General features: G+C 40.6%; 2 protein-coding genes across 2 annotated transcripts in view; both read left to right on the top strand.

Annotated features, from left to right (window-relative positions):
• Nucleotides 1–228: 228 nt before the first annotated feature.
• wee1 (WEE1 G2 checkpoint kinase) lies at nt 229–6,159 on the top strand. The gene is made up of 10 exons (XM_036584732.1): nt 229–1,413; nt 2,016–2,221; nt 2,548–2,614; nt 2,778–2,950; nt 3,079–3,347; nt 3,485–3,577; nt 3,659–3,744; nt 3,829–3,999; nt 4,152–4,297; nt 4,871–6,159. Exons 1-10 carry the CDS (start codon nt 937–939, stop codon nt 5,025–5,027), a joined length of 1,845 nt encoding a protein of 614 aa, XP_036440625.1. The 5' UTR covers nt 229–936; the 3' UTR covers nt 5,028–6,159.
• Nucleotides 6,160–6,732: 573 nt separating this feature from the next.
• Nucleotides 6,733–12,514, top strand: part of swap70b (switching B cell complex subunit SWAP70b) — a 35,317-nt gene continuing 29,535 nt past the window's right edge. The window contains exons 1-2 of the mRNA XM_036585080.1: nt 6,733–6,887; nt 9,745–9,885. Coding sequence (XP_036440973.1) covers nt 6,792–6,887; nt 9,745–9,885 — 237 coding nt within the window. The 5' untranslated portion in view covers nt 6,733–6,791. The remainder of the gene's footprint in view (nt 6,888–9,744; nt 9,886–12,514) is intronic.

The following is a 12,514-nucleotide window of genomic DNA, read 5'->3' on the forward strand; positions in this document are numbered from 1 at the left end:
CCATAACCTGTCTTTAAGTGGATTAATGTCGAAGTGGAGGTCCAGAAAAACCTTAAATTACCATGATAAAGCAGTGTTCTCTGATCAAGCGAGAGAGATCAGATTAGCAGATGAAAGCCGCGCCTTCGCGCCAGTGTAGAGCGGAGACTTTCGGCAAGATGGAGAACGACCAGCGGTGACGTCACCTCGCAGAACCGCCCATCTTTCAAACTGAGAGCTCTCCGCTGATTGGTCGAGCCGGAGTCATTTGACCAACGGTCGCGGGAAGGTTCTGAGCACGCTGTCTGTAGGTGGGAGGAGTAGCGCCCCATTCAAACTACTTTTGTAAACAAAATTGTCTTAATCCGCATAATTTCCAATACTTTAACGAGTATTACTTAGTTTTTCTTTCTTCGTCGAGATACGTTGGCTTGGTTTTCATGGATATTTGATTTTGCTCCGTTAGAGGACTGACTACGGTAGTTAGGTTTTGGGAGACGCAGCGAAGAAGCCATTTTTTTTCTAACTTAGCCACTTTTCTGCTTTGTGGTGAAAAGGCAGTCTACTAGTCGGTAAGGGCTAGTTTAATCCAGTCGTGTGTATGTTGGAGGTGTCCGAGGACAACGCTGTCGATAGTCAACAGCTGAAGAGACGGGGTTCGTATTGTTGTGGACTTTGGAAGTAACTTTTGTAGCTAGCCGAGTGGCTAGCGCGCTAACAGCTATTTACGAGTCAGCAAGCCACATCGGCTATTCACACTTCAGCCAGTAAACCTATTAGCTAAAGTTAGCTAATTACCGCTTGCCAGACATGTTTTGCTCCCATTTTGGTGCCTGACTTGCCAGCCTTCTTGGCTGGTGTGTTACCACAGTTAACGTAACACAGTTTTTTCGCCGTTTGCGTTTTATCGCATTTTTTTGAAAGACTCAGAAAAGGTCGAGAGATTTTGCCAACAAAATGAGTTTCGGCTGTCGGCGACATGCCGAGTTTTCTTCAAACCTTCGGCCCATTCGCCAGAAGTTGCAGTTTTCTAACAGCGACGGGGAAGAGGACAGTGTCGAGGAGGCCAACAGCAGCACCGGGGCTGAGTCGGGTTTTACGGAGTTGGACTCTCCGGTTCTCCACCGAAGCAGCACGGACAAGAGACAAGAGGAACTGAACAGCAGCCCCCTGAGCCGACCCAGGGAGGACGACGATGCGGAGTCTTGGGATGAAGAAGGCTTTGGTTCTCCGTCTCATCTCAAACCGACTTTCTGCGTGAAAAACTCTCCATCGCCAAGAAAAAGCCCCCGGACTTACGACAGTTCGCCGGAGAGGACGTATATTCACGATGATCTGGAGGGATCGAGCTCCCCCATTCCGGACTGTCCTGATACACCGCCCCATAAAACTTTCAGAAAGCTCCGTCTGTTTGATACGCCACACACCCCAAAGGTTGGTAACCATGATATTTTGGTTTATAAGGCTGCAGAACTCTGAATACACAAACATTAATTTGTCTTATTTTTGAATTGTCGCAGTTTACTGTCTGTTGTGTGTTTTTTTTTTTGTTTGTTTTTTTTTTTTTGTTTTTTTTTAAACTAAAACGGGGCAGTTTTATAGTAACTTGAAAGCATTCTTTATTTATTAACTCTGCTATATGACTGTTTTATAATACGTCTTGTGATAAGATTTGTTCATTCTGTCCGTGTTTTCCTAACACCATACGTAGATAAAGTTATGCCTAGTTTTTTTTTTTCTCCAGGTGGGAGCCTTTACAGCCCAGTGACCCAGTTAGTCCTCTAACTGTACAGTTACGTAATGTGTTGGAGCTCTAATGAATCATGCTATTGATTCAGCAGAGACTGAGAGTTTCTGAGTGTTTGGGCTTAAATCCGTGCAGTGCCTAAGGGAATAACGTATTTGCTTCTGAAACCAAAACATTAACGCGATAGTTTCTGACGAATTTCAAGAAACACTAACGCTAATTTTAGATTAAGGATGTGTTGTCCACACTGTGCGATCATAATTTACAGCTCTGGGATAATTCTTTACAGAGTTTACTGTCGAGAGCGAGGACATCGGCTTCTACGAGCAGACGAGTAGCCCTTTTCAAGAATGTGGATTCCAAAGGCAAGGCCAGTCTCGAAGGAAGGCGAAACCAAACACCTTTAGTCAACATTAACCCCTTCACCCCTGACTCAGTCGTCGTCCAGTCATCAACGCAACAAAGGAACAACAGGAAACGCTCACACTGGAATGAGTAAGCTCTATTACTCAGGAGTTAATTTGTGTATTTTGTTTTTGGTCATTCTTTGAGAAGTTGTGAACTTAGTACTTTTGGACTTATAACCTTTTAGTCTAGTTATACTCCTGTATGGTTTGGTTTTAGGTATCATGTAACGCACAGGTTGCGCTACTGTTCGTTAAATCCGTTTACTACAGATGCTACTCCTACATCAAGTTGGCAAGGAACCAAACCCTCGTGTTTGCTCCTAAAGCAGGCCACGTGCTTATTCTGGCCTCTGTGCTGCCCTCCAGTGTTTGCAGTGAAATATAACACCTCTCTTTGAAATCTTTCATTCACAGCTCTTGTGGAGAGGACATGGAAGCAAGTGATGCTGAGATTGAGGATGAGATTGTTCCACCATCAAAGGTAACCATTTTGCATTTTAGACTTTGTTACTTTGGACTTTTATTATTTTTTTTTTTTATGATATTATGCCCCATACATGTATAGAAGCAGACATGAGACACTGAAACACTTAAGGCAATAAAAATGAAATGTTTTGAATCTAATTTTGATTTAATTTCTACAGAGACTTACAATGATGGAGAGTAACATGATGTCCAGGTATGCGTCAGAATTCCATGAGCTGGAGAAGATTGGTTCAGGACAGTTTGGTGCCGTCTTCAAATGTGTTAAAAGATTAGATGGATGCATCTATGCCATCAAGCGCTCCAAGAAGCCTTTGGCAGGATCTGTGGATGAGTGAGTTATAATTCATTACCACTGCTTGTGATCCCTTAACTAAAGCTTGTTTATGGGCACCTTCTAGTACAAACAAAGTTTACGTATCATGTGTTTCATTGAGTAACTTTGGATTTCTACCATAACAGGCAAAATGCACTTCGAGAGGTCTATGCACATGCTGTTCTGGGGCAGCACCCTCATGTGGTGAGGTATTATTCTGCCTGGGCTGAGGATGACCACATGCTGATCCAGAACGAGTACTGCAACGGCGGCACATTGTCGGATGTGATCACTGAGAACTACAGACGCATGCACTTTCTGTCTGAGTTGGAGCTGAAGGATCTACTACTGCAGGTCTCTCGTGGGCTCAAGTACATCCACTCCATGGCACTTGTGCACATGGACATTAAGCCAAGTGAGTCTTTCTTGAAGGGTACTTTTATCAGGATTAATACAATTTTTCATGTGGGGTTTCTGGAAAAATAGAAGTACAAAACTTTACATATATCAAACTCTATAAGGTATTTCACAGGTTTATTTTGTGTATTTTAGGCAACATATTCATTTCACGGAAACCTACAGTGAATGTTGAGGAGTTTGAAGATGATGAAGATGGGCCAAGTACTAGTGTGGTTTACAAAATAGGTAAGGGCACTGAGTCCATACTTCCTGTAAGATAAACAGTTCTGTTACCTTTCAAAGAAACTGACAACCTCTTTTCCTCAGGTGACCTAGGCCATGTGACCAGGGTGACCAATCCCCAAGTTGAGGAGGGTGACAGCAGATACTTGGCTAATGAAGTTCTTCAGGAGGTAAAATGCTAATGATATTTGAACTTCTACGATTATTAACACTAGTTTTGTCCAGTATAATGACTTAGTTGTTCTCCATTGCAGGACTATACTAACTTGACAAAGGCGGACATATTTGCTCTGGCTCTGACTGTTGTCAGTTCCTCTGGAGCTGAGCCTCTGCCTAGCAATGGGGAGAAATGGCACCAAATTCGACAGGGGACACTGCCCCATATCCCACAAGTGCTTTCTCAGGACTTTTTAAGCTTGCTGAAGGTAAAATTAGTCACTACTGATTAAAACAGTGGATATTGTTTTGTTCTAGAATATCAGGCTATCCTGAGTTGTATTTATTTATTTATTTATTTATTTATTTATTTATTTATTTTCTCCTTGTTTCAGTTAACTAAATTTATTTCTTCTCACAGCTTATGATCCATCCTGACCCTACACGAAGGCCATCGACCTCTGACCTCATCAGGCACCCTGTTTTGCTAACAGCTTCCAGAATGAATGCTGATCAGCTGCGTGTGGAACTGAATGCAGAGAGATTCAAGAATGCCCTCCTCCAAAAGTATGTGATTTGATGTGAAGTAGTGAAAATGCCACTGGTTTAAAAACGTTAGCTAATCAGGGACCCATGTCTGATTATTTAATGTGTCATTTACTGTTTAGTGGCAGTTTCCTTGTGAACAGTTTGTTTTTTGTTTAGGCCAAACAAGGGGCTAATATTGCATGAGGTCATTTTAATGATTGTTTTTTTTTTTTGTTGTTATACATATATTCTCAAAGCCTGAAAAACAGGAGCGATCACTTAAACTACTCAGTTTTAGTTGGCATTAGGTGTCGAGTTTCTTCTTTGCTCAGCCTTTCTAGAGCAGGGGTGCTGCAGGGGAGGATTCCTGCAGAGTTTGACAGTCTGAATCCATTACAGTTTGGTAATATCCCTGTTCTAGCACACACATGAAATGTGGTGTGCTTGAACAAGAAAGTCACCAAACTGTACTTGATCTGGCCCTCAGTTCCCTTGTCCTAGAGCAACCAAAAGCCCAAGAATTATAAACGAGTCTTTTATTGCACTTTGTCTCTTTTTTAATGCAAGTTCCATTTTGACTGACTCTTCTAATTCAAATTCTGTTTATCATAGGGAGCTGAAAAAAGCTCAACTTGCTAAAGCTGCAGCAGAGGAGAGAGTTCTGTCCACAGACAGAGTCCTGACCCGTTCCACAGTCCAGTCTGGTTCCAGAAGCTCTCGGCTCATTGGGAAAAAGATGAACCGCTCTCTCAGTCTGACCATTTACTGAACTTTTAAATGAAAGAAGGAAGTCCCCACTGAGAGAAGCAATGGTGCTGTATCATGGATTTCACAAGGAGGCAGTTTTATCAGTTACTGGGTGGTTGTCCCAAAACTTTTAGTGCTTATACTGTTTTGATACAACAACGTTTTCACATGAACAGAAACTCTTGGAAAGCCGTCTCTTTGCATCAGTTTTTATTGGGCATAGACTTTTTTTTACATGCTCAAGTTACAATTTCAGTCTCTCAAATGTTTCAGTGTAGTAATTTCTTAAGATAGAGTGCTTCCTTTATGTGGTCACATTTTATCTTTATATCTGCTACAAGTTCAACAGAAGAGGATCTGCACAGTTTCTCTGCACTTCTAACTGTAGTGTGTGGAGTTGCTCAGATGTGGAGGAGCTGTGAACCCCAGTAAAGCCCTGATTTGTGAATGTTCCAGACCTAAACCTTGTGCACCTTACTGCCTGTGAAAAATGCCTGGTGTTGAACAATGAAAGGACCCTATATGTAGATTGCCATTTAATTGAGCACTTTGGAGGCAATGGGGACCTTGCCAGAAACTTTGCTGCTATTCTTGTTTGTCTGTTTCCAGTTATGGTTGGAAGACGTGATCCCATTATTTTAACATGGGTCAAATTTCACCTCAATCATTGCTTGTTTTTGCTATCCAATCAGTCACCTCAAATGCATTGTTTTGGAGGTGATCCAGTATCTTTTACAGAGATGACCCATCTGATTTTGGCTCTGTATCTTTAAGTAATCCGCAGAGGAAAATTGAAATGTTGATCATGTGAACGTGGGGTTGGGCTCAATTTGAAATACTCAGCAAATTAAGCTAAATTGATAACAATGTGTCAAAATGTATTGCATTGCTTAAACTGGAAGCAAAAACAACACATGCCTTAAAAGCATCTCTTACTTCATCCTCCAACCTTATTTGTAGCATTAATAGAACAATTTCTGTTCTTTTTTTGATGTCCTTATCAGTTAACAGGTAATGATTGTATTGTCTGTTTTGCCACTGCAGCATCATTATTAGGGTACTGCTCTCATCGATCCTGTAAAACCATAGAACAATGTTTTGTTTTCTTGTAAATATGTTCTTTTAATAAAGTCCAGTTATGTTGTTGGATGTTGTCAGTGTCTGAAAGCCGTGTTTTCCTCGTGATGGTATACTCAGACAACGTGCTCTTCCAATGTTTATTCTCATATCAAGGGAATTAATGGGAGGTTTGGACCCCTTTGCTGCAGCTGTTTGGGAAAGGTGCACTGCTGGTGATATGTTTAGGCACTAGGCAGCACTGCAGCACTGAGAAGACTGGGTCCTGTAGCCGAACTGAGATCCACCTCTACCTTAGACTGCATCATGAGCGGAGCTACCTTTTCGCTGAATTTAGTAAAAAAAGAAACCACTGATCAAGTGTTCAGGAGTTTCTCAAGGCTGAGGTGGCAGTTCTAATGAGCAGCTGCTCCACAGTAGCCCGTTCTATTGGGAATGCTTTTTTGTGGAGATTATACAAGCTATGTGTCCACAAATAAGCGCCTGTGTCAGCAACGGGTGGACTTTACAGTAACTGAAAGGAGTGCCTGGATACTTTTGGACATATAGTGTAAGTATGGCAAACCATTAGCACATCAGCTTGGCTGCTGAATGCTGAGCTCAGTGCGAAGTCATGTGACTGCAGCCTCTCTGGCCCTCAGAGAGAACAAGCTCCTCTCTGAACACAAGCACCGCCACAGTCGACAGTCCGGAGCTGCTGCCGCTCGACATGGGACTGAGGGATGAGCTCCTGAAGGCGATATGGCATGCCTTCACAGCGCTGGACGTGGACAAAAGTGGGAAAGTGTCGAAATCTCAGCTAAAGGTACCGTGATTTGATTTAAAGGTTGTTTTTTTTTTCTGTCAGAACACAAACTGAACTTTCTCCTCTCCAAGCGAGGGCTCGTTCACGCGTTTAAAATGTGTGAGCTCACTTCTCTGGCGATGTGGCTGTAACAAGTGCGCATTTTATCAGACTTTTAAGTGATGATTTTTTTTAAAGAAAGGCTAATATCATTTTAAAGAAGTAGTGTGCGAAGTGGTGACGAAAAAGATTTCAAGCCACTAAAAAGCTTAAAAACACCCAGTAGCTCGGACGTTTCAAACATGTTCAGTATTTAAAAGTAAACGGATAATGTTTTATGATAATGTGTCTGAGGCTGTGCGTGTCACTCGGGCTCTGTAAAGTCTCTAAAGGCCTATTGATATTTTCCTGTGTGGTTTTTCAGCGTTGTGATGCAGCGAAACACCGAGAACAAATTCTCCTCTAAATAGCTGCGGTGTGCTGCTCTCATTTGGATGACTTCAATGTTGCATTTAGCCTATTTATTTAAGCGCACTGCAGAGGTACAGTGGCTTTAGACCTTTTTGACAGTAGAAAGCTGTGTGGGGTCTATCCAAGACCTGATAGACTGTAAAAGTCCCCAACAACCTGACTAAAAGGGGATGTTGTTTTAGGAATATGTCCCTTAATGTCTAGCCGTGAAGTTTGAAAGAGTTTTATAGCCAACAGGCTGTAGATGCTGGTTTATATCTTGTTTCGATGCTGTGAGTAAAGACTGCCTCAGCTATAATGACAGAAAAGGGGTGAAACCACTGCCAGCTTGCTTTTAATTTATTTTAACGTCACACTTTTTCGTCTGTCTTGAGTTAAAAACGTGATTTGATGACTCCTGCTCTTACACCACTGTTCAAAAGTTTGGAATCGCTTACCATATTAACAGGTTTTGTCAGCCCGGTTTATCATTGTGGGCACATCCTAAATTGCTTCATTTTATTTACAGCTTCCTGTTGTCCTACTAATTATTTGAAACCTGTGAAGTTCAACAGTACTAACATATTATTATGATTGTTTTTTAACCAAATTGTTTTATATTATTGAACTAATTCATTCCAAACTTTTTAGCAGCGATTCCAAGCTTTTGAACGGCAGTGTAAACCTGCTGACCATGTCCACAAGTGTGCCAGCACAAGAACATTGACCAGTGTGTATTTCCATTTCCCCAGCGGTGGTGACACATTGCCAAGGAAATGTAGGGGAGAGTGGGGCACAACCTAACACAATTTGTTTTTGGTGAAATAATTAAAAAAATATGTAAGTTGGAATAATCATATTTTTATACAAGCAACATATTCATCTCTGCCACAAACAACCACTTGATCTTTGTTTCTAGCTCTTACCATTCATGTGTAATTCCACCGAAAATGACAGGAAGTGTAGTGTTAGAATTTACACCATGGGTGGGGTTAATTGTAACAGTCAGAGGGTCAGTTTAACACTTGCTAGAAAAGTCTGATAAATTAGTGCAAACAAACTTAATTCAATATAATTCTGTGTTGTAAGAAACAAATATATTTTCCAACTATACAGCATCATATATTATCTATTGGTAAGACAGACAGCTCAACTGATAGATTCTGTGTCTGAAACTGTGTCAAAAAATGACAAATTTATTTTTTGTCCAGTGAAGGACAGCAAATAAAAACATCACACATCAGTAAAATATGGAACTTTGTTTCTGAATAACTACAGCTTTACCAATATTGATGTCACTTTAATTAATATACTTATTTAAAATCAAAATACTAACATTTGAAAGATACTAATAAATTAGTTGTTTTCTGGTGTTTCCTCTTTTTCATCTTAAAATCTGTGTAAACATGTGGAACAAAAAGACATAATTTACCTTATTTGTCTTTGTTTAAGTGTTAAAGGTGGCTTGGTTAGTTATAACGCTGTATAACAATTACCCTAAAGTATGGAGGCTGTACTCGTCACATGCTTCAAAACGGTGCTACGTTGTCGCCAACAAGATGATGATTAAAGTAGTATAAGATTGGATTTTGTGATTTACACAAGATCTCTTTAAAATGCTGATGAATTGCTCTGAAATTTCTCAGGAGACCTTGGCTAGGAAATGTGGTAATGTGACCAGAAGCACACACTGCTTGACCTTGTATGACAACATAAAAAAGTCCATGTTAAATTGTGCCCTGCTTTAGGTGGTTCCCTGCGCTCCCCTGTAGCCTATATCTACTGTTGAACACGGCCATATTGATCAGAGTTCAACTTTGTCAGAATCAAACCTCATATCTCCAGAAAGAAGATAACGTTCAGAATATGTTAATGTAACAAGATTTTACTATTAAATAGAGCTGAGCAATATCACAATATTTATTGTTACCGTAATAAAATTACATCCCAATATGTCACAATAGGCTTTTCTGAGTATATTGTGGATATGACCAGTGCTTAAAAACCCCTTCCTAACTGCATGTTTCATTACAGAGATCGTAATTAGCCCTGTTTAATTGATTTAATTGATTTAATGCTGCACAGTGTGTAAAAAGTTGAATACAAATAACTAAACTCATATTTTTTGATAGCATTTTTAAAATGTGGCACTACTTCATCTGTTCAAACTTATCAGATGTTAGACAAAAGAAATAGCTTGAAGTCATGTATCATAATAAAACGTCTTGAAGTATAGTGATAGGACATTTCACTATTTATTAAATCTTTTTATTAAATAATATGTCTTATATTTTTTCCAACAATGTAAAAGGGTAATGTAAAAAAAACAAACAAAAAAACACAAAAAATGGAGATGCGTGGTTTTGTTCTGATAGCGAGGATATGATTGGTCAGTATTGAATGTATCTGTATGAATACCTCCTTCCAGGTGCTTTCCCATAACCTGTGTACTGTGATGAAGATCCCACATGATCCTGTGGCTCTGGAGGAGCACTTCAAAGATGATGATGAAGGTCCAGTTTCCACACAGGGATACATGCCCTACCTGAACAGATTCATCCTGGACAAGGTGAGCTCTTTGGGCCTGGTAGCTCTTGTTGTTGTTTTGAAGGCCTACCCCTGTGCACAGAGGCCCTGTCTCACACTCCTCTTTCATCATCTCCATCTTCTTTCCAAGTGTCAGCCTGGTGAAGTTTCACTCCCAAAAGCCCCATTATGGAAAAGTGAAAGGGTGTTTTGGCAGCGGAAGAGTTTTGGGACCGCCTCAGCCCTTGTTCGGCCCATTTGTTTGTCATTATAGGAAGCAGGAAAGATTTTGTATTAGAGTGCACAGAAGCTCACTGTGGTTTCACCATTAATACTTCACTTTAAACAAGCTTTGCAGCAACATGATTCCGGGATATTTTCTGTCCTAATGTGATTATATGAAGAATAAATGCACATATATTTCATTGCCGTAGGAATAAAACCTTGTCTCCAAATTTATTTTTATTTTTTTACATAGTTTGAAAGCACTCGCTGCCCTTTTACAGTAACATTTAATGACAGAATTACTTAATAAAATCTTGTAACATTAACTTGTGTTAAAACTATACATATGTATGGCACTGAATCTTTTTCTGGAATTGTGGGCAACGAAAGGGGTAATGTGCTTTAGTGAGCAAGCTCAAACACTGTCTGAAAACACTGCCCCTCACTGCTGCAGGCTTTGAAATACACTCAGGCATCGCAAAAGTTTGAGAATGCTGATGGAGAATGTTGCAAGTGGCTTTTGGGGCTCTTACGTACTTGTGCAAGAGGAAATGGATTAAGGAAGAGGCATATTTCACAACACGCGTGAGTGGTTTTGAGTCTGTTGCTAGTGTCCAGGAAAAGCATTTATCATAAGTGAGTCCTCAGTTTATGATCTGACTGGACATTCGTTATTGTGTGTTGGTGTTTTTCACTATGCAACCCTCCCCAGCACACATGCACCCTCTCTCGGCCCTTTGAGATCCGCCTTTCCCCTTCCTTGCCCACCCTCTTGACGAAGAGCCAAGTCTGGTCTCTCACTGTGTAGTTTATTTGTGCTCGTTTGCTCTCTCCCTCGCATAGTGTCTCTATCTCTCTTTCTCAACTTCATCACTTTTATCTCTCTCTCTCTCTCTCAGCTCTTGTTCTCTGAGTCAGCTTCTTGTGGTGCAGGCCACAATGAGAATATAGATCACAACGCTTCACTTGTGTTCTTATCCATGGTGTATGACATGCTCGTCACATGCCAGCGCCAGATATCTCTATTTATGCATGGACCATTTAGGGTGTCAGTTTTTGAGATGAATCATGAAGTTCCAATAAATCTGTGCTCACTGTAAATGAGGCACTCTCTGGTTTAATCAGCATGTTGTCCTGGTGTGGACTTCTGTCTTTTTTTTTTTGGTGAAATGTGGAACAGAGTCATTCTTCCGCCTCCACGGCTCTCTCTCAAATCCTGGAATGCATTGTTAATGAAGTGCCATGATGTCAGAGAGGGGAACAAAAGAGAGCAAGGCTCCTATACAAACGCAGGACCAAAATAGAGCAGCTCTCTTAAAAACCACTAGCACTTTTTTTCTTTTTAACATTGTGGTGTTGTGGTGCAGCTGGCATGTTTTGTAGACACAGGACCTCAGTGACCACCTAGATATCAGTTTTAGTCTTGTGTACAGTTTATACTACATAGTTCTTTCAGTTGTACTTACAGATGTTATTTCTCCCATTGAGATGTTCTAAATACGACCTCAGTTGGTCAGGTTCCAAGACGACTGTAGAGCATATAGCACTACATGAGGAGCCTTTGTTTTCAGAGTCGTGTAGGTTTGGAGGAGTGTGTGTGTGAGGCCAGCGGCGGCGATAAGGCCTGTTTATAAATCTCTCTCGCTCTCAGCTCCACAGAATGCAAATGACCAGTTTTCTCTGCAGCTCAGCAGCAGCAGTGGCTCCACAAGGCTACTATTGTGTGGCCCCACAGCGCTAGATGGGAGGTGTTCGTGTCTATGTGTGTGTATGTGTGAGATGAAAAAAAAGAAAAAAGCTACTCGTTCAAAACAAACTCTCTCCCAGCTGGAGCTGCGTGTCGGTGGATTATGTTGAGGCAGCACTTCCCAAGGCCTATCTGTACATATTTTGTCTCACTTTTAAGGCCACCTCAACCACTTTAACGGATATAAATGAGTCAGGATTACCATTGCTGACTTTTGGCTGAGACAGTGTTAAGCCATTCTTGACAACTGACCTAAACCTGTACTGATATCTACACTCTTGCAAAATATGGTTCTTCAAGGGTTCTTTAGTAAAGGCACTGGTTCTGTTTAGAACCATGAGTTCTATATAGAACCGTTTATTGCTTCTATGGTTCTTTGCATGGTAATAAGGTTCTTCAGATTGATGGAAAATGTGTTGTATATGGTTCTATGTAGAACCTTTTTGAAAATGGTTCTATATAGCCAAAAAGGGTTCTTCTATTGTTACAATGTCAAGCTTGTAACAAGAAACTCTTAAAAACAATGGTTCATCGAAGGTTTGTTAGTGAAGAAATTAGTTTTATATAGAACTATAAACACTTAAAGAACCCTTTGCATGATTAAAGTGTTCTTTGCATCATTAAGGGTTCTTCAGATTGATGGAGAATGTGCTGTAGATAGTTGTATATAGAGCCTTTTTGAAAAGGGTTCTATGTAGCA

Source organism: Colossoma macropomum, unplaced genomic scaffold (genome assembly GCF_904425465.1).
Source record: "Colossoma macropomum unplaced genomic scaffold, Colossoma_macropomum, whole genome shotgun sequence".
Lineage (NCBI taxonomy): Eukaryota > Metazoa > Chordata > Actinopteri > Characiformes > Serrasalmidae > Colossoma > Colossoma macropomum.

Excerpts from the sequence above, each read along its gene's own strand:
- wee1 (XM_036584732.1), top strand. The coding sequence starts at position 937 with ATGAGTTTCGGCTGTCGGCGACATGCCGAGTTTTCTTCAAACCTTCGG. Across the intron at positions 1,414-2,015 it reads ATACGCCACACACCCCAAAG|AGTTTACTGTCGAGAGCGAG; the intron begins GTTGGTAACCAT and ends AATTCTTTACAG. Across the intron at positions 2,951-3,078 it reads TTGGCAGGATCTGTGGATGA|GCAAAATGCACTTCGAGAGG; the intron begins GTGAGTTATAAT and ends CTACCATAACAG.